This window comes from Chlorocebus sabaeus, chromosome 5 (assembly GCF_047675955.1).
Source record: "Chlorocebus sabaeus isolate Y175 chromosome 5, mChlSab1.0.hap1, whole genome shotgun sequence".
In the NCBI taxonomy this organism is placed as follows: Eukaryota; Metazoa; Chordata; class Mammalia; order Primates; family Cercopithecidae; genus Chlorocebus; species Chlorocebus sabaeus.
In genome coordinates this window covers 80,591,448-80,612,544 of record NC_132908.1, presented here as the reverse complement: position 1 = coordinate 80,612,544, position 21,097 = coordinate 80,591,448, and the positions used below count along the sequence as shown (strand labels likewise).

The following is a 21,097-nucleotide window of genomic DNA, read 5'->3' as shown; positions in this document are numbered from 1 at the left end:
ACCTGATATGGGGCCGGGTTCAGATGCATGAACTACCCCCACCCCACCCCCATCCCCAGTCTTGTAAGCCCGACCTAGAGGGTACGACACCTGTCTGGGGACCCCTTAAGGGCATAGGGTGATTGCAGCCACCTTTTCTAAGACCCCAGCCCAGGATCAGGTCTGACTCCGGGAAAATGCCTCCTGCTCCCAACCAAAGCCATTCATCATGCCGTTCCATTCTCTTCCCAGTTTATCTCAGCTGCCAGGAAGAGGCCCAGGCCACGCCCATCCCTGAGACAGGCCTCCCTGGCACCTGTCTTCAAAAATCCAGGCATCCTTAGGCAAGGGTGGAACTGAAGCAGCACTGGAGCCTGGACCCCCGGGGCCACCTACACCCACTGACCTTCTTGGTATAGCCCATGGCCTTCAGGACAGAGTGATTCAAGGTCTCCAGGGAGGCCAGGACATCCTCATAGTCACCCATGTGGTCCACAAAGTAATCTGGGGAAGGAAAGGCAAAGGTCAGGGATCACAGGTCCTGCCCCTCCCACCTGCGCTAACCCCAGCCTCCCCTGCCTCAGGACCTTCTCCTCCAGCCCCATCCCGGCACCCCCATCTTGGTCCCAGAATAGCCAGGCACCTACCACACAGCTCCTTGGTGTCTACGTGGCTGCAGAGACAGACAGAGACAGAGAGGGGGTTAGCAGGCCTGACCCTGCACAGCCTGCAAAAACACACATCCCGCCTGCTCTTTGCAGCCTGTGTGCTGGCCCCACAAGCCCCGCCTTACAGATGAGTGTGCAGCAGGTAGGTGACACCCCCACCCCTGAAGGCCCACTGACACCACCCATCCTTCTTCTGTTTTCTCTGAGTCTGCTGACTCCATCATGAATAAATGACACCAAGGGTAGGACCAAGCCAGGGGCCGGGAACGGGGTAAAGGGACAGAGAGTGGGGACCCGTTACTGTGACAGGCTGTCAACAAAGCTCTCACCTGACCCACTGACCCACCCCCCGGTGACCCTGCCTGCTGGGTCCTGGAGTCCTTGGGGGTGTGGCAGAGCCCTTCTTGTTCTGGTCCCAGCCCCTGGGTCCCACATCCCCATTCCTGCAGCCTGGAGAAGGGTCCTGTCCTTTCCTGGGGGAGCGGGCTGAGCATGAGCCTATCCCATGGCAGTGAAGGAGGATACACCAGCCCCAAGATCAGGGCTGCAGTGTTGGAAACCATGGTGGTTCTGCAGCTTAGGAGCAGATTTGATAAGCTGGGGCCCTCTAGGACTGGCTAGAGATGGTCTAGATAAGGAGCAACTGCCAAGTCAATGTGCAAGGGACCCAGTACAGTGGTGGCCCTTTCTGGGACCAGGTCCCTCCTCGTGCTCAGTGGAGCCCAGACACAGCAAGGCGCATCTGGACAGAAGGCTTCTGTGGCCCAGTGAATCTGCACTCGGAGGCTTTGCATGCTCTGTCAGGAGGTGCCTCCAACCTCCATCTCATACTCAGAGTTCTGGCAAGTCCTGAAGAAAGCGACCCTGTCATTCTGCTTTAATTCGTGTTTCACAAATCTTTTTGTTAATACACTGTTTTGGGCACAAAGTCTATTTAGCATCCCAAGGAGCTAATGTTTGTGGCTCACACCTTAGGGAGTGTTGAGGAGATTAATCCTGAAAGTCTTTCAGAGCTTTGACCTTCCATAACCCTGCACCCCCACCCACCCACACACACTCTCACGATTCGACTCTCAAACCAGTGCCTCCTCCTCCCTCCACCTCCGCCCCCTCCTGTACCCTGCTGGCCCTAACACAAAAGGCCCTGAAAGAGAAGGTCTAAATCAATGGGCACCTGCCTGGCCCCTTTAAAGCACCCCAGGAAGCTGCAGTAACAGCTCAGAAATCTCCATCTGGCTCCAGAGAGTTCTCCATTCTGCAGTCTGCAGCCTGAAACCATTTCTTTAAAGTGGCCTTTCCCAGAGGATGGTGTATGCTCCACTTATCACATCCTGGTGCCCAGCCAGGGCCCCCCAGGACACTCTCAGCTCCAGCCTCTGGTCCATGCAACCATTGTACTCTGCCCCTTGCACACTGGTTTTGTGGTAGCTTCTTGTCCAGACCATCTCTAGCCAGTCTCAGAGAACCTCAACTTACCAAATGTGCCCTAAGCAGCCCTCCGGACACTTGGGTCCTCACCACGCAAGTAGGTCTGAGAAAGGAGACTAGGTGGGGCTCTGATCCCTCCTGAAGGTGGGGTTGAGGAGAGGGCTCAGACCTCATCCTGTCTGGGGAATCCCAAGAAAAGGGCAAGATTGGAGGTGAGGTTGGGAAGGATCAAGGGTAAGTCTGAATAGAATCTGCATTTCCCACTTGATTTAGAGATGGGGTGGAGCCAGAGTTTTTGACTGATTCTGAGATGCAGGTTAGTTAGGGTTACGACTGGGTTGGAGAACAGGTTTAATACGGTATAATGGTAGATATAGTGTTGAGTTAGGATTCGTGTTTGGTTTAACACAGGAGTCAGTGTTAGGGTGAGGTTCAACCTCACAGTTAATGTTGGGACTAGGAGGATGCACAGGCATTGGGGCTAAGGTCAGAACCGGCTGCTGGCTGAAGATGGCAGAAAGATGAAGTCATTGCCAACTTCCCATTTTCATAATCCCATATCCACTGTGCAAAACCGGGAGTCTCTCCTGAGTTGGCCATGTGCACTCAGAAGAGACACACTTGCGATAGTAGCCAATGCAATATGAATCTGCACACGCCCAAATCACCCCAGCCGGTGAAGAGCTGACTTCTGGATTAGCAAATTTGGGGATTTTCAGTTCTCCTGCCTCTTACAGGGGACTAGGAATGGAGACTAGATGAAAAGACGCCTCCACCATGGCCCACACATGCCCCCACTCTGCCAACTTAGGACTGAGGCTCACTTGGTGTTGTCAGAATCAATAGTGTGAAAGAGATCCTCGAGTTCTTTCTCACTGAGGACGCCATCTGCAAAGAAAAGCTGGAATTCCTCCAAGGACAGCTTCCCATCATCTGCAAGGAAGCAGGGAAAAGAGCTGGTGTCTGCAGAGATAAGGCTGGTGGGGCCAGTGCATGCATGGCCCCCAAATCCAGGCAATACCCTGACTGACAGAGGAATATGGCCCTGACTGCTCAGATAATCCCTGCCCTCCCAGCTAACTCCCAAACTAAAAGACAAATTCCATTTTAGATAATCCCTACCCACCCAGCTAATTCCCACACTAACCAGTAAACTCCAGTACACAGAGAATCACTGCCTCATCCAGCGAATTCCCAGACCAATGCCTGTTTAGAGATAATGCTCAAACCAACAATAATGCAATAGCTAGCTTTCTTGGGCTCACCATGCACTCAACAGTTTCTATGCATTGAACAAATACAGAGTACCTGCCCCTGCCAGGGAATTTTCTCTCATTAATTTACATGGCCAACCCAGTGTGAGCAACTTGCCCCATGTCACACCATCGGTATGAAGTGGATCCAAAGCCCAGCAGCTGGATGAGCCACCACTGCGTAGCTTCCAAACGCCAAGTGGTCTCCCCACATCCCCATCCCCAATCCCAGCCCCTAAGCCCTGACTCTCTCAGCACTGTTCTTAAAGTACAGAACAACCCTTTCTTCTCTGCCCCATCTATGTGGCAAATTTCAGGTCCTTCCCTGAGGCAGCATGAGAAGCCTGCCAATGGCTGGCATGAGGTTCTCACTGTTACCTCCTCTCCCAGGCCACAGATGCAGCCGTCTAGATATCAAGCCATGCGGGAAGGAGGTGCCAGGCCTGGACGTGCCAATGCTCTGGCCAGAGGCTGTGCTTCTGAGGTGGAGCTGCACAGAGGGGTGTCCACAGCTGACGCATGCCACCTGTCCTGCCCATCGCCTCACCTTCTCCCCTCACTCGCGGTTGCTCTGGGGACACTTTTGGCCCCACCAGGAAGGTCTTGTGGGTTTGGATCAGATTGGGCCACCAGGGGAGGTGGCTTGAGCAGAACATCAGGGACTCTGGAAGGCGGTCCCCAAGCTTCCACCCTCAGCTCCTTCCACCTGGACAGATCTGCTGAGCAAATGCCAGCAAGCTCATCCCCCACCTGCCCTGCAGCCACCTCCCCCTCCTCAAGGATCTGTTCCTCCTTAACAGAAACTATGTGAGGGGCATGGAAGTCAGGGAGAAGAGGGAGCCCAGGACGGTTCCTGGCCCCCAGCCTCTCTACATACACCCCTCGCATTACTTCCAGAGGATCTGCATTCAAAGCTGGGTGCTTGGGACAGGGACCCTGCGAGTCCACATGGCACCTTCCAGTGCATTAGAAAAAGACACTCCTTTCTTTGCTGAGAGGATGAGACCAGTGTCGGCGCACGTGTTGAAAGTGGATTGTAGCCTGGATTTGAAACCCTCCACTTCCTCAGGTGCGTGCCCTTGTGCAGCGCACAACCTGCCTAACCTGACGTGGCAGACCTACTTGGGTTCAGAATGAGTCATTCTTAAACTTTAAAGGCTCTAGTACTTCTGACTGTGCTCCCAGCAGCTCTGCTGGAGCTCAACACAGGGTGAGAGCATAAGCTCAGGAGAGGGGGGCCTTCAGATCTTACCATGGTTTCATGCCACCACTTTTCTCTTTAACCCCATAGGGCATAAAGTATCAGAGGCTGGTAAAGAACATGAACATGTGTGCGTGGGGGGCTAGGGCCAATATCCCAAGATGCCCCCAACATCGCAGCGCAGATTTCAAGATTACAGTGGGAAGAATTTGACTTTCAAAGGAAAGGCCAACAAAACCCCAATCCAATCACACATGCACAAACTAAAGACCCAAAACCTAACAACAAAAAGTCCACAGTCAGCCATGAGATAAGTGAAATCGAAGTTGTGGCTTTCTGTGTTCCGTGACAGAGAATGCCTTCCAAGCGTCTTGCGCAAGACTGAAGCTAAAACCCAGGAATCACAGCATGGAGTCAAGCCACACGTGGAGTTCTTTCCACATGCTCACTCCTTTAGTCTTCATAACAAGACACAGGTAGTACTATCGCTTCCGTTTTAGAGAGAGGTAAATTGAGGCACGGAGCCATTAGGGTACTTGCCTAGGTCCTACAGCTGAAGCTTGAACCCAGGCCATCTGGCTCCCAAGTCCAGGCTCTCAACCTAATCCAGGGGTAGGATCTTGTGGCGAGATCGCCACCTACCCAGCAGGGGGTGGGTGCTGGCTCAGGCACCCCCACTTTGGGGGAGGGGTAGTCACCATGGGTATGACAGGAAGGTCATAGTGAGCCCCAACCCCAGTCTCCCTCTGGCTGCCTCATCTCCCCATGTGCCTGTCGAGGTACCTTGGTCCCCCTCTGCACAGGGAGAGCAGGCAGACAGAGGCCAGCAAGGTGCCTCATCACAAAGCTTTCCGCCTTCCCTGAACGCCTGACCACCAGCCTAATGAATCCGCTAATGAGGAAAAAACATGGCCTACGCAGGCCCCCAGTCCAATTAGACAGGACAAGCGGGTCAGCGCTGGCACTTCTGCCAGAGACCCCAAGCGGGCCTTCTGCAGGTGTCTCTGCTAATTAGCACGAACTCAGCATCTCCATGACTTTTCAAATGCCAAGAGCCTGTCAGTGGCCATGTCCCTGGAGGGAATGCTGTCTGGCACTCAGCCCTCTGCCACCCTCTGGGTTTATGCCCCAGGATGCCAGTCAAGTCCCTCATGCTAACCTTCCCATAGGGACTGGGCATCTGGTGTCCATCTCAGCCAAACAAGTCTCTGTCACAGAAGTCACCTTGATAGGCCAGCCCTGAGCCTTTGCTCCTGTCATCTCCAAGGCCTAAGGGCAGCCTAGGGGCTCCTTTGAGTTTGCACCCCCATCCCCCACTCCTCTGAGGCATCCCATCCATCCTTTCTGTTCCCATCCCTGCACACACACCTCCCTGCACACCTGTTCCCATCCCTGCATCCACACCTCCCTGCACACCTGTTCCCATCCCTGCACCCACACCTCCCTGCACACCTGTTCCAATCCCTGCATCCACACCTCCCTGCACACCTGATCCCATCCCTGCACCCACACCTCCCTGCACACCTGTTCCCATCCCTGCATCCACACCTCCCACACCTGTTCCCATCCCTGCATCCACACCTCCCTGCACACCTGTTCCCATCCCTGCACCCACACCTCCCTGCACACCTGTTCCCATCCCTGCATCCAGACCTCCCTGCACACCTGTTCCCATCCCTGCACCCACACCTCCCTGCACACCTGTTCCCATCCCTGCACCCACACCTCCCACACCTGTTCCCATCCCTGCACCCACACCTCCCACACCTGTTCCCATCCCTGCATCCACACCCCCCACACCTGTTCCCATCCCTGCATCCACACCCCCCACACCTGTTCCCATCCCTGCACCCACACCTCCCACACCTGTTCCCATCTCTGCATCCACACCCCCCTGCACACCTGTTCCCATCCCTGCACCCACACCTCCCTGCACACCTGTTCCCATCCCTGCACCCACACCCCCACACCTGTTCCCATCCCTGCACCCACACCTCCCTGCACACCTGTTCCCATCCCTGCACCCACACCCCCCTGCACACCTGTTCCCATCCCTGCACCCACACCTCCCTGCACACCTGTTCCCATCCCTGCACCCACACCCCCCACACCTGTTCCCATCCCTGCACCCACACCCCCCTGCACACCTGTTCCCATCCCTGCACCCACACCTCCCTGCACACCTGTTCCCATCCCTGCACCCACACCCCCCTGCACACCTGTTCCCATCCCTGCACCCATACCTCCCTGCACACCTGTTCCCATCCCTGCACCCACACCCCCCACACCTGTTCCCATCCCTGCACCCACACCCCCCTGCACACCTGTTCCCATCCCTGCACCCACACCTCCCACACCTGTTCCCATCCCTGCACCCACACCTCCCTGTACACCTGTTCCCATCCCTGCACCCACACCTCCCTGCACACCTGTTCCCATCCCTGCACCCACACCTCCCTGCACACCTGTTCCCATCCCTGCACCCACACCTCCCTGCACACCTGTTCCCATCCCTGCATCCACACCTCCCTGCACACCTGTTCCCATCCCTGCACCCACACCTCCCTGCACACCTGTTCCCATCCCTGCACCCACACCTCCCACACCTGTTCCCATCCCTGCACCCACACCTCCCACACCTGTTCCCATTCCTGCATCCACACCCCCCACACCTGTTCCCATCCCTGCATCCACACCCCCCACACCTGTTCCCATCCCTGCACCCACACCTCGCACACCTGTTCCCATCCCTGCATCCACACCTCCCTGCACACCTGTTCCCATCCCTGCACCCACACCTCCCTGCACACCTGTTCCCATCCCTGCACCCACACCCCCCCTGCACACCTGTTCCCATCCCTGCACCCACACCCCCCTGCACACCTGTTCCCATCCCTGAACCCACACCTCCCTGCACACCTGTTCCCATCCCTGCACCCACACCCCCCACACCTGTTCCCATCCCTGCACCCACACCTCCCTGCACACCTGTTCCCATCCCTGCACCCACACCCCCCTGCACACCTGTTCCCATCCCTGCACCCACACCTCCCTGCACACCTGTTCCCATCCCTGCACCCACACCCCCCACACCTGTTCCCATCCCTGCACCCACACCCCCCACACCTGTTCCCATCCCTGCACCCACACCTCCCTGCACACCTGTTCCCATCCCTGCACCCACACCTCCCTGCACACCTGTTCCCATCCCTGCACCCACACCCCCCACACCTGTTCCCATCCCTGCACCCACACCTCCCTGCACACCTGTTCCCATCCCTGCACCCACACCTCCCACACCTGTTCCCATCCCTGCATCCACACCCCCCACACCTGTTCCCATCCCTGCACCCACACCTCCCTGTACACCAGTTCCCATCCCTGCACCCACACCCCCCTGCACACCTGTTCCCATCCCTGCACCCACAACCCCCTGCACACCTGTTCCCATCCCTGCACCCACACCTCCCACACCTGTTCCCATCCCTGCACCCACACCCCCCACACCTGTTCCCATCCCTGCACCCACACCTCCCACACCTGTTCCCATCCCTGCACCCACACCTCCCTGCACACCTGTTCCCATCCCTGCACCCACAACCCCCTGCACACCTGTTCCCATCCCTGCACCCACACCTCCCTGCACACCTGTTCCCATCCCTGCACCCACACTCCCTGCACACCTGTTCCCATCCCTGCACCCACACCTCCCTGCACACCTGTTCCCATCCCTGCACCCACACCTCCCACACCTGTTCCCATCCCTGCATCCACACCCCCCACACCTGTTCCCATCCCTGCATCCACACCCCCCACACCTGTTCCCATCCCTGCACCCACACCTCCCACACCTGTTCCCATCCCTGCATCCACACCTCCCACACCTGTTCCCATCCCTGCACCCACACCCCCCACATCTGTTCCCATCCCTGCACCCACACCTCCCTGCACACCTGTTCCCATCCCTGCACCCACACCTCCCACACCTGTTCCCATCCCTGCATCCACACCCCCCACACCTGTTCCCATCCCTGCATCCACACCTCCCACACCTGTTCCCATCCCTGCATCCACACCTCCCACACCTGTTCCCATCCCTGCACCCACACCTCCCACACCTGTTCCCATCCCTGCATCCACACCCCCCACACCTGTTCCCATCCCTGCACCCACACCCCTCTGCACACCTGTTCCCATCCCTGCACCCACACCTCCCACACCTGTTCCCATCCCTGCACCCACACCTCCCACACCTGTTCCCATCCCTGCACCCACACCTCCCTGCACACCTGTTCCCATCCCTGCACCCACACCTCCCTGCACACCTGTTCCCATCCCTGCATCCACACCCCCCACACCTGTTCCCATCCCTGCATCCACACCTCCCACACCTGTTCCCATCCCTGCACCCACACCTCCCACACCTGTTCCCATCCCTGCACCCACACCTCCCACACCTGTTCCCATCCCTGCATCCACACCCCCCACACCTGTTCCCATCCCTGCACCCACACCTCCCACACCTGTTCCCATCCCTGCATCCACACCCCCCACACCTGTTCCCATCCCTGCACCCACACCCCCCTGCACACCTGTTCCCATCCCTGCATCCACACCTCCCTGCACACCTGTTCCCATCCCTGCACCCACACCTCCCACACCTGTTCCCATCCCTGCATCCACACCTCCCTGCACACCTGTTCCCATCCCTGCACCCACACCTCCCACACCTGTTCCCATCCCTGCATCCACACCCCCCACACCTGTTCCCATCCCTGCACCCACACCCCCCTGCACACCTGTTCCCATCCCTGCACCCACACCCCCCTGCACACCTGTTCCCATCCCTGCACCCACACCCCCCACACCTGTTCCCATCCCTGCACCCACACCCCCCACACCTGTTCCCATCCCTGCACCCACACCCCCCTGCACACCTGTTCCCATCCCTGCACCCACACCCCCCTGCACACCTGTTCCCATCCCTGCACCCACACCTCCCACACCTGTTCCCATCCCTGCACCCACACCTCCCTGTACACCAGTTCCCATCCCTGCACCCACACCCCCCTGCACACCTGTTCCCATCCCTGCACCCACACCCCCCTGCACACCTGTTCCCATCCCTGCACCTACACCTCCCACACCTGTTCCCATCCCTGCACCCACACCCCCCACACCTGTTCCCATCCCTGCACCCACACCTCCCACACCTGTTCCCATCCCTGCACCCACACCTCCCTGCACACCTGTTCCCATCCCTGCACCCACAACCCCCTGCACACCTGGTCCCATCCCTGCACCCACACCTCCCTGCACACCTGTTCCCATCCCTGCACCCACACCTCCCTGCACACCTGTTCCCAAGCCCTGCACCCACACCTCCATGCACACCTGTTCCCATCCCTGCACCCACACCTCCCTGCACACCTGTTCCCATCCCTGCATCCACACCTCCCTGCACACCTGTTCCCATCCCTGCACCCACAACCCCCTGCACACCTGTTCCCATCCCTGCACCCACACCCCCCTGCACACCTGTTCCCATCCCTGCACCTACACCTCCCACACCTGTTCCCATCCCTGCACCCACACCCCCCACACCTGTTCCCATCCCTGCACCCACACCTCCCACACCTGTTCCCATCCCTGCACCCACACCTCCCTGCACACCTGTTCCCATCCCTGCACCCACAACCCCCTGCACACCTGTTCCCATCCCTGCACCCACACCTCCCTGCACACCTGTTCCCATCCCTGCACCCACACCTCCCTGCACACCTGTTCCCAAGCCCTGCACCCACACCTCCATGCACACCTGTTCCCATCCCTGCACCCACACCTCCCTGCACACCTGTTCCCATCCCTGCATCCACACCTCCCTGCACACCTGTTCCCATCCCTGCACCCACAACCCCCTGCACACCTGTTCCCATCCCTGCACCCACACCTCCCTGCACACCTGTTCCCATCCCTGCACCCACACCTCCCTGCACACCTGTTCCCAAGCCCTGCACCCACACCTCCATGCACACCTGTTCCCATCCCTGCACCCACACCTCCCTGCACACCTGTTCCCATCCCTGCATCCACACCTCCCTGCACACCTGTTCCCATCCCTGCACCCACACCTCCCTGCACACCTGTTCCCATCCCTGCACCCACACCTCCCTGCACACCTGTTCCCATCCCTGCACCCACACCTCCCTGCACACCTGTTCCCATCCCTGCACCCACACCTCCCTGCACACCTGTTCCCATCCCTGCACCCACACCTCCCTGCACACCTGTTCCCATCCCTGCACCCACACCTCCCTGCACACCTGTTCCCATCCCTGCACCCACACCTCCCTGCACACCTGTTCCCATCCCTGCACCCACACCTCCCTGCACAGCTGTTCCCATCCCTCCACCCACACCTCCCTGCACACACACCTCCCTGCACACCTGTTCTCATCCCTGCATCCACACCTCCCACACCTGTTCCCATCCCTGCATCCACAACTCCCACACCTGTTCCCATCCCTGCACCCACTCCTCCCACACCTGTTCCCATCCCTGCATCCACACCTCCCACACCTGTTCCCATCCCTGCACCCACACCTCCCACACCTGTTCCCATCCCTGCATCCACACCTCCCACACCTGTTTCCATCCCTGCATCCACACCCACCTGCACACCTGTTCTCATCCCTGCATCCACACCTCCCACACCTGTTCCCATCCGTGCATCCACACCTCCCACACCTGTTCCCATCCCTGCACCCACACCTCCCACACCTGTTCCCATCCCTGCATCCACACCCCCCTGCACACCTGTTCCCATCCCTGCATCCACACCCCCCACACCTGTTCCCATCCCTGCATCCACACCTCCCACACCTGTTCCCATCCCTGCATCCACACCTCCCACACCTGTTCCCATCCCTGCACCCACACCTCCCTGCACAGCTGTTCCCGTCCCTGCACCCACACCTCCCTGCACAGCTGTTCCCATCCCTCCACCCACACCTCCCTGCACACACACCTCCCTGCACACCTGTTCTCATCCCTGCATCCACACCTCCCACACCTGTTCCCATCCCTGCATCCACACCTCCCACACCTGTTCCCATCCCTGCATCCACACCTCCCACACCTGTTCCCATCCCTGCATCCACACCCCCCTGCACACCTGTTCTCATCCCTGCATCCACACCCCCCTGCACACCTGTTCCCATCCCTGCATCCACACCTCCCACACCTGTTCCCATCCCTGCACCCACACCTCCCACACCTGTTCCCATCCCTGCATCCACACCTCCCACACCTGTTCCCATCCCTGCATCCACACCCCCCTGCACACCTGTTCTCATCCCTGCATCCACACCTCCCACACCTGTTCCCATCCCTGCATCCACACCTCCCACACCTGTTCCCATCCCTGCATCCACACCTCCCACACCTGTTCCCATCCCTGCATCCACACCTCCCACACCTGTTCCCATCCCTGCATCCACACCTCCCACACCTGTTCCCATCCCTGCATCCACACGTCCCACACCTGTTCCCTTCCCTGCACCCACACCTCCCACACCTGTTCCCATCCCTGCATCCACACCTCCCTGCACACCTGTTCCCATCCCTGCACACACACCTCCCTGCACACCTGATCCCATCCCTGCACCCACACCTCCCACACCTGTTCCCATCCCTGCACCCACACCTCCCTGCACACTTGCTCTCATCCCTACACCCACACCTCCCTGCACACCTGTTCCCATCCCTACACCCACACCTCCCTGCACACCTGTTCCCATCCCTGCATCCACACCTCCCTGCACACCTGTTCCCATCCCTGCATCCACACCTCCCTGCACACCTGTTCCCATCCCTCCACCCACACCTCCCTGCACACCTGTTCCCATCCCTGCATCCACACCTCCCTGCACACCTGTTCCCATCCCTCCACCCACACCTCCCTGCACACCTGTTCCCATCCCTGCACACACACCTCCCACACCTGTTCCCATCCCTGCACCCACACCTCCCTGCACACTTGCTCTCATCCCTGCACCTACACCTTCCTGCACACTTGCTCTCATCCCTGCATCCACACCTCCCACACACCTGTTCCCATCCCTGCATCCACAGCCCCCTGCATGCCTGGTCCCATCCCTGCACCCACACCTCCTTGACACCTATTCGCACCCCTACACTCATTCTTCTTTCCCCAGCCATCCTATTCCCACACACCACTCCCCTATCTATACCCACACCAAGTCCCATCCCCACTCCTACATGCTTTAAGCTGCTGCGTTGAATCAGAACCTGCCTGCACCGCTGCCCCCCGACCATGTGAAGACTATCACGTGCCATCTCCGAGCCTTGTTTTTGTCATCTTGAAGGAGGGTGGGGGTTGATACTTCTTGTCTCAGTAGGATCACCATGAAGATTAAAGGAAAAAGCACATTCAAGTCCTGGTGGGTAATAGATGTTCGGTGACTGCTGGCAGCCTCCACCAGACCGAACTCCCTGCTGAGCACAGAGGAATCAAACCCCTCCGGACAAGCCACTCCCGCGGACTCCCATTTCCAAGGCATTTGAGGCAGAGCAGCTGGGAGTTACTGACATCTTCAGTCAGCCAAGACAGGAGAGCAGCTCTATCCTCAGACAGCCCTCCGAGGTGGGTGCTGTCATCATCGTTCCCATTTACAGATGAGGAAACTGAGGCTGGGGAGTTTGGTGACTTGCCACGGCTGAGCCAGGACTTGAGCCTAGGCAGTCAGGCTCCGGGACCTGGGAAGCTCTTGCTGGAACCCGCATCTCACACCCACATTCACCCTGGTGACAGCCCCCAACGGTCACATGGTGGCTGGGAAGATGCAAGCCCCAAGAAAGAACAGGCTTGGCCTTTGGGGGCCTGCAGTAATGAAACTGAGGGTCCCACAACTGTGCTCAGGGGGACACATGACCTCTGACGGGGGGAGCCTGCAGCAAGGACAGAACTGCATCTGTGCTCGAGGGGACCAGGCACCACCCACCCATGTGTATACACTGCAATGGCTCCTGCAGATCCGCACACAGGAAAACACACACACACAAACTGCACACTCGGGATGTACAGCCATAGTAGAGGCCCACACCTGCTCTGCACACAAACTACACACACACGCAAAAACTGCACACACACTCGGGATGTACAGCCGTGGCTAGAGGCCCACACATGCTCTGCACACAAACTCACACACACACACAAATTGCACACACACTGGGGATATACAGCCATGGCTAGAGGCCCACACCTGCTCTGCACACAAACTACACACACACACACACACACACACACTGGGGATTTCCAGCTGTGGCTAGAGGCCCACACATGCTCTGCACACAAACTGCACACACACTCAGGATATACAGCCGTGGCTAGAGGCCCACACTGGACACACGCATTGCCAACAGCTGCACGCTGCTGAGTCACCGAGATAGGCACAGCTACGCTCTCACCAACAAACACGCCCACCAAGTCTACAGACATTTACCGAGGACCTACTGTGTGCTGGGTATCGGGCCCAGGACAAGGGACAAACCCAAATTCCTGCCTCTCAACCTGCTGGAGGAGCCAGACCAGCACACAGGCAATGACGCTGAGGGTTCCAGTGACCCCATCTCAGGGACAGCCTCCCGTTTCCCCTGGCTCATCTCCAAGGCTTTTCAGGCCATGGTGCTACGGCTGTTTTTCCAGAGCCACTTCATCTCCCTGCATCCCTCTTATTTCCTCCTCTCCTCCATGGGGAATCACTGCTGATGGTCCTTCTTCCCCAGAAGCCTGGGAGTGGTCACCATCACCCCCAGGGATGCAGGAGGCCAGGATGGGAGACTTATCGGAACTGATTCCAGCCCAGGCCTGTGCACTGCCCTTCCACCCCCACCCAAGGCCTCCAACTCCACCGTGCAACCGCCCTGGGTGGGAGCCGTCAACAGGAACTCCCAGGGATGAGGCGGGTGCCGGAGACCCAGGCCAGAGCTGCCACCCTCAACTCCAGCTTGTGCAGGAGAGGAACCGGAGCCAGAGGTGTTGAGGACCAAGGGCCCCGGGGCAGGTCACAGGGTCCCTGTTGCCTGCTCTTCCCCTGGCACAGGCTTGGTACTTGATGTGGATTTTCTCAATGAATGAACACACCAGGAGCACTCAATTCTCTTTAAACACATCTGTCACCCATACCCCCTTTCTGGCTTTTCCCCAAAACCCAGGGAAGGAGGCAGGGCTAGTGTTACTGCCCCACTTTACCCGCGGGAAAACCAAGGCCCACAGAGGGAATGTGTCTTGGTTAAAGTCCACGGTGAGTTGCGTTGCACCTGTATGGTATTTTTAAGAAGGTGTGGTGCTTTGTGTTAGCTGAGGCTCAGCTGGGCCTTCCTAACCGTGCTTATTCTCAAGGCCTGGGCTCCTTCTCCAAATGGAGCCCTTCCAAGGAGTCGGGAGAAGTGGAGTGCTATGAATTCCGTGGCCACAACATGCTGCTCACAGTTTTGAAGAGGCTGAGAGATAAGGGGAAAAGGGCCCGGGTCTGCAGGAGAGCCTCCACTTCTTTCATGCAGCTGGGCAACCCTGGGGCAAATTGCTTAACCTCTCTGGGCTGCTATGGTGTCAACAGAGGCAAGAGCACTGACTGCTCAGGTTGCTACAAAGAAGTGCACCAAGGTTTGTAAAAGGCCTAGCGTGAAGCTGGGGGCTTCCTTTAAAGGAGGGTTTCTGAGCCCTAGCCTGGGCTCCTCTGGTCCAACCCAGCTAGGAAAAGGCCTAAAGTACACCCAGCACTTACCACAGCCAGCCATTGTTCTTGGCATCACAGACATGACTCATTGAGCCCTCAAGTGGAGGTGTCCCTGCTAAGTAGGCCCTACTAGGATTCCCATTTTACAGATGGGGAGACTGAGGCACAGAGCAGCAGAAGGATTTGGCCTTCTAACTTCAGACCCCTGCGCTCCAAGCCTTTAGGCTCAAGGTTGCACATGTCTCCTATCCCTGATCCCTTCCCCATGAAGCACAAGGACAGAAGGAGCGGGGCAGCAGACTGTCTGGAAGGGAAACTCACCATTTTTGTCCGCACGGCGGAAAATCTGCAGAAAAGAGAGGCTGAGTCAGCCCTGGGCCAGGGAGAGGCGAGCCCTTCCGGCGGCCTCTGACCGGATACTGGGATCCTTCTCTTCTCCCAGGAGCAGCTTAGGGTCTTGGGAAGCTGAGCCCCTCTTCCCTCTCCCCATCCCTGGGCTGGGATCCAGGGCCAACGGGAAAGGGATGTTGCAGGCAGAGGCCTTCCCCTTGCCCACGCGGAAGCGGCTGCCAGTACCACCAGCCTGCCCCCAGTCATGCTGACAGACACACGCAGGCCTACGGCCATCCCTGCAGGTGTACATCCACAGTCATCAGTCCACGCGGCTTCAACCACTGCCAAACGCTCAGCTGCATACAACCACACTCCGAATCAGTGTCCCAGGGAGCGCCGCAACCTTTACCACTGCAGTCCTTCCAGAACCCCTGGTGTGTTTCCAGGGAGGTTGGGATAAGTCCGACGGAGGTGTTAGCAAGGCCTGGTTACAATGCCAGCCACAGGCAGGACTGTGTTAATTTTGGGGTGCAGGAGGAGAAACAGGACACCAAAAGCTCAGAAAAGCAGCCACAGACGAGGTTCTGGCTTCATTAGGCAGGGATGGGTGAAGGGCAGCTCCAAGGCTGGCCTGAACCTACACACCAGGTGCCTCCTCTTCCTGCCTTTCCAGTGACATCCAAATCCCTGGGCTAGAGCTGCTCTCCTTCCCTCAAGGTCTGGCTGGCAGTGCCGCTTGCCAGGCTGAGGCTCGAAGGTAGCTTTCTGCCCATTCCAACACCATCACCTGGAGAGCTTTCAAAACCTCCTCAGCCCAGGCCACACCCCAGGGTGACTGAATCAGCTGTTGTGAGGCCCGCTCTGATTTCAGCATATCTAAAGCTTCCCAGGCACAATGTTGACACCTGTGTGCTAAGACCTTGCTATTCATAGGAGCTCTTCCGGTCCTGCAGGCGCTTGTTTGCAATGCAGGACGTCCCACCTACTCTGCACTGTAGTGGAGTCAGACCTTTCACCATAACCAGATCCTAAGGGGACTGATTCACTAGCACTTTTTATTTGTTATTTTTGGAGATGGGGTCTCGCTCTGCTGCCCAGGCTGGAGTGCAGTGGCGCGATCTTGGCTCACTGCAACCTCTGCCTCCCAGGTTCAAGCAATTCTCCTGTCTCAGCCTCTCGAGTAGCTGGTACTACAGGCACCTGCCACAATGCCTGGCTAATTTTTGTATTTTTTAGTAGAGACGTGGTTTCACCTTCTTGGTCAGGCTGGTCTCGAACCCCTGACCTCAGGTGACTCACCCGCCTCGGCCTCCCAAAGTGCTGGGATTACAGGCACGAGCCACGGTGCCTGGCCCACCAGCACTTTAAAGCCTAAGAAGGATCCCAGGGTCTGGGATGGCCCCCACCCCAATCTCACTGACTTGTAGCAAGGAGGGTGCTGAGACCCAGGGAGGGGCAGCAATATGTGCACATTTCCCGACACTAGGGAGGGCTGTTGGGGCCAGGTCAGCCATGGAGGAGGAGGTAATATTCACTCTGACCCTTCCACCCTCTGTCCTCGCCTTAGGGTAAAGGACAGATGCCCTCCACCCCCATCCCTCCAAGCAACAAGACAGGGGCACCCTCGGTCATTTCCAGGCACCTGGGCGGTCAGACTGAAGCACGGGAGGGCCTCTCAAACATCACCCCTCCTCCCGGCTGAACCTCAGACCCCCAGGCCCTCCTCAAAGATCCAGCCTGGGCACCCTGCAGCCCTGTTCCTGACTGGGCAAGGTTCCTCAAAGCTGGGGCCCCTATCTGGGTGTCCCAGATCCCCCTTGAGGCCAGGCACCAGGCAGGTGCCGGCTCTGGGCAGGAATGCTGAACACATGAGTGACATGGCAGGGCTGACCTGGTAATGTCAGCCAGCTCCAGGAGTCTGCAGGAGTCCCCTCGCCCCGCCCCCGCTCATCACTCCATTTGGCTGGTGAGGAGATGGAGGCTCAGAGCCCCCACCCTCACTGGGCAGGGCTTCCGTGCAGGGCAGCCTGGGCCTGCAGGGCTCTGCCTAGGACTTTCAGTGGGAGCTCTGTGGGGGTCCTGAGACGGGGTGGGGGGTGTGTGTGGGGCTGCACAGGTGTTTCTCTGGCTGTGTGTGCGAGTGTGTGTGTGTGCCTGTGATTGTGGCACTCTAGAGCTTCCCCTGCTCTGTCCAGCGCCCCCCCACCCCGAGTCCAGACCCTACCAAGGGTTCCAGGAGCAAGAAAGAGGAGAGAGGAAGGGAGGGAGCCCCCTGCCACTCACAGGGATCTGCTGTACACGCGTGTACACACATTCACATACACCCACCACTCTCCCAGAAATCCACCACACAGGCAGAGGCAGCCCCCAGCGCCACCCCAGAAGGACCCTCGCTGAAACACGCAGTCCACACCCCCAGAAGCCCCCTCCACCTCCTCCTAGTGCTCTCTGCCGGGAGAAGTCCTCCTCCTCCAAGCCGCTCCCTCCCGGGTGGGGTGGGCGGGAGGGTGAGGTGGGCTTCCCAGAGGTGGGTGGTTTGCGTCCCAGGGGAGTTAGGAGGGGTGGTGAGGGGTGAGTCTGGTCCATGAAGAGGACCCAGCTCTCGCTAGGGTAGAGGGGTGTGGGGAAGGGAACAGAAGACAGGAGAGGGCTTGGAATGGAAGGGGGCGGGGTGGGGAAGACCAGAGAGGTACTGGCTCAGGGCTGATGGGCGATGGCTCTGGCTCTACGGAAGGGAGACGAGAAGACAGAAAGAAGGTGGGGAGGGAGCTTCACTTTTAAAGTGGCAGTAGCTGGGGCAAAGGGTCTTTGGGCGTGAGATGAGCGGGGGCTCAGGGTCTAGAGCGAAGAGAGGTGGGCTAGAGGTAGGGGTTGTTGGGGGCCTCTGAAAAGTATCGCTCCGGACAGGAGCCGGGATGGAGAGGAGGAGGGGGCTGGAGGCGGCGAGGGTGGGGGGTTGGCTTGGACAAAACTAGGGGGACAGTGGCCGGGTGCCGGGGCTCACGGGTCCTTGCTGTGGGCTGGCAGGGACTCGGAGAAGTGAGGGTGGAGGGGCGGAGGGGGTCTCCCGGCCCAGGGAGACAACTGGGTTGGAGACCGGCCTGGACGTGGCGGGGCTGGGGGCTCCCGCTCTGGCACGCAAAGGGGCCGGGGGTCTCCTGCCCGGGTAGGGGGGGCCTCGCGAGTCGCGGCGTCGGGGTCCGCCCGAGGGGCGGAGGGGGCTCCGGGTCCCGGCCGGCGCGTACTCACGTCCAGGATGACGGCGGTGCCCCCGCGCGGCGAGGCTGGGCCGGGGTCCGCGGGGACGGCGGGGGCCAGCGGCTCCCGGGGCTCGCCCATCCTGGCGCCCACCCAGCGCAGCAGCCCGCCTAGCGCCCGGCCCTGCTGCGGTGGCTCCCGGAGCAGCCTGTGCGCGCCGGCCCTGCACAGGCGCGCCGCCCGCTCGCACATCGCGCCGCGCCCGCCGCCGCCGCCCGGAAGCCCGCCGACCCCCGCCCGGCCGCGGCCCGCCCCCGCGCGACCCCCTCCCCGCGCCGGCCGCGCTGCCCCGCCCTCTCTCCCGCTGCCCCCGCGGCCGCGGACACCGCGGGGACTGGCCAGCGCCAGGGGGCGGGCCGGCCGGACCCCGAGACACGTGCCCGCTCCCCGCCGCCCCCACCCCCGGCGGCCGGGCGCGGGGCCTGAGGACTGCCCGCCGGGGCTAGGGGCGCGGGCGCAGCCACAGATGGGGCTACCCAGAGGCGCGGGGTAGGTGGGGCCTGGGGGCGGGGCGGCGCCCCTGGGGTCTGCTCCCCAAAAGTCTCCTGCTGTCCCCGCTTCTAAAGTCCCCCCTCCCACTCGCGGCGCGCTGCAGGGGCCGGAGCGCGGGTGTCCAGCGAGCCCGGAGCGCCCTCTGCCGGCTCCAGCCCCAGGGAGAGGCGCCCACGCACCGCGGCCCTGTCACACCCGAGAGCGCCCACCCTTACCTCCCCCGGGCGTGGACGACCCTTCAGGCCGCCCCTTTCGTTACACAACGCCCAGAACCAGTCTTCACCCCAGAACATCTTTCTTTTACACTCCATCCACTCATCCATCTATCCACCCACCCACCCGTCCGTCCATCCATCCATCCACCCGCCTACCTGTCCATCAATCCATCTATCCATCTATCCACCCACCCACCTGCCCATCCATTCATCCATCCATCCACCCACCCACCATCCTCCCATCCATCCATCCATCCATCCATCCGCCCGCCCACCCATCTGTCCATCTGCCCACCCACCCTCCCATCCATTCATCCATCCATCCACCCACCATCCTCCCATCCATCCATCCATCCATCCATCGATCCATACATCCACCCACCCATCCATCCTCCCTCCCATCCACCCATCCATCCTCCCTCCCATCCATCCACCCACCCTCCCATCCATCCATCCATCCATCCATCCATCCATCCATCCATCCATCCATCTGCCCGCCCACCCATCTGTCTGTCCATCTGCCCACCCACCCTCCCATCCATTCATCCATCCATCCACCCACCATCCTCCCATCCATCCATCCATCCATCCATCCAACCTCCCTCCCATCCAACCACCCAGCCACCCTCCCTCCCATCCACCTACCCATCATCCTCCCATCCATCCCATCATCCTCCCATCCATCCAACCATCCTCCCATCTATCCATCCATCCATCCACCCATTCATTTAAAAGATGAATTAAGGAGAACCCACTAGGTGCCAGGCAGGTGCCCAAGTGCTGAGTTCTGGCAATGGGCAAAACAGATGGTATACTTGGCCTCCTGGAGCTCCTGGAGCTTACATCCAAGTGGGCAGAGCCAAACACTGAAATGATTCCACAAATAAGTGAACAACTAAAACTGAACTGCTGGCAGGGTGTGGTGGCTCATGCCTGTAATACCAGCACTTTGGAGAGCTAAAGAGGGCGGATCACTTGAGGTCAGGAGTTCAAGACCAGCCTGGCCAACATGGTGAAACCCCTGTCTATTAAAAATAAAATAACTAGCTGGGCGAGGTGACAGGCACCTGCAATCCCAGCTACTTGAGAGGCTGAGGCAGGAGAATCGTTTGAACTCAGAAGCAGAGGTTGTAGTGAACCAAGCACCACTACACTCCAGCCTGGACAACAAAATGAGACTCTGTCTCAAAAAAATAAAAAAATAGAAAAATAAAAACTGAACTGCTATGAAAAGGTAGCACCTTGGACCATGAGAGGAGTCTTTGCTGTGATGGCAGTGGAGGGATTTGTGTCAGAAGAGGCTTCCTAGAGGAAGTGATTCTTATACTGAGAGATCCCACGGAAGAGGAATTAAAGAAAGGCGGGAAACTGTCCTGGGCTGGGGACCCTCTGTGCAAAGGCCCTGCGGCAGGCAGGGACCTGGCCAGCAGGAGGGACTGAAAGGAAGCCACGTGGCAGAACAGAGAGGAGGGGACTGACTGTGGGGAGAGGGGTCAGAACTGCAGCGCCC

At 59.2% G+C, this 21,097-nt stretch overlaps 1 protein-coding gene across 1 annotated transcript in view; it reads right to left on the bottom strand.

Annotated features, from left to right (window-relative positions):
- The window catches only part of NECAB2 (N-terminal EF-hand calcium binding protein 2), a 43,562-nt gene extending 23,718 nt beyond the window's left edge, over positions 1 to 19,844 (bottom strand). Inside the window, exons 1-5 of the mRNA XM_007994201.3 lie at positions 18,872 to 19,844; positions 15,611 to 15,635; positions 2,900 to 3,008; positions 627 to 652; positions 386 to 483 (exon numbers count right to left, since the gene is read on the bottom strand). Of these exons, the coding sequence (XP_007992392.1) occupies positions 386 to 483; positions 627 to 652; positions 2,900 to 3,008; positions 15,611 to 15,635; positions 18,872 to 19,072 (459 nt within the window). The 5' untranslated portion in view covers positions 19,073 to 19,844. The remainder of the gene's footprint in view (positions 1 to 385; positions 484 to 626; positions 653 to 2,899; positions 3,009 to 15,610; positions 15,636 to 18,871) is intronic.
- Positions 19,845 to 21,097: the final 1,253 nt, after the last annotated feature.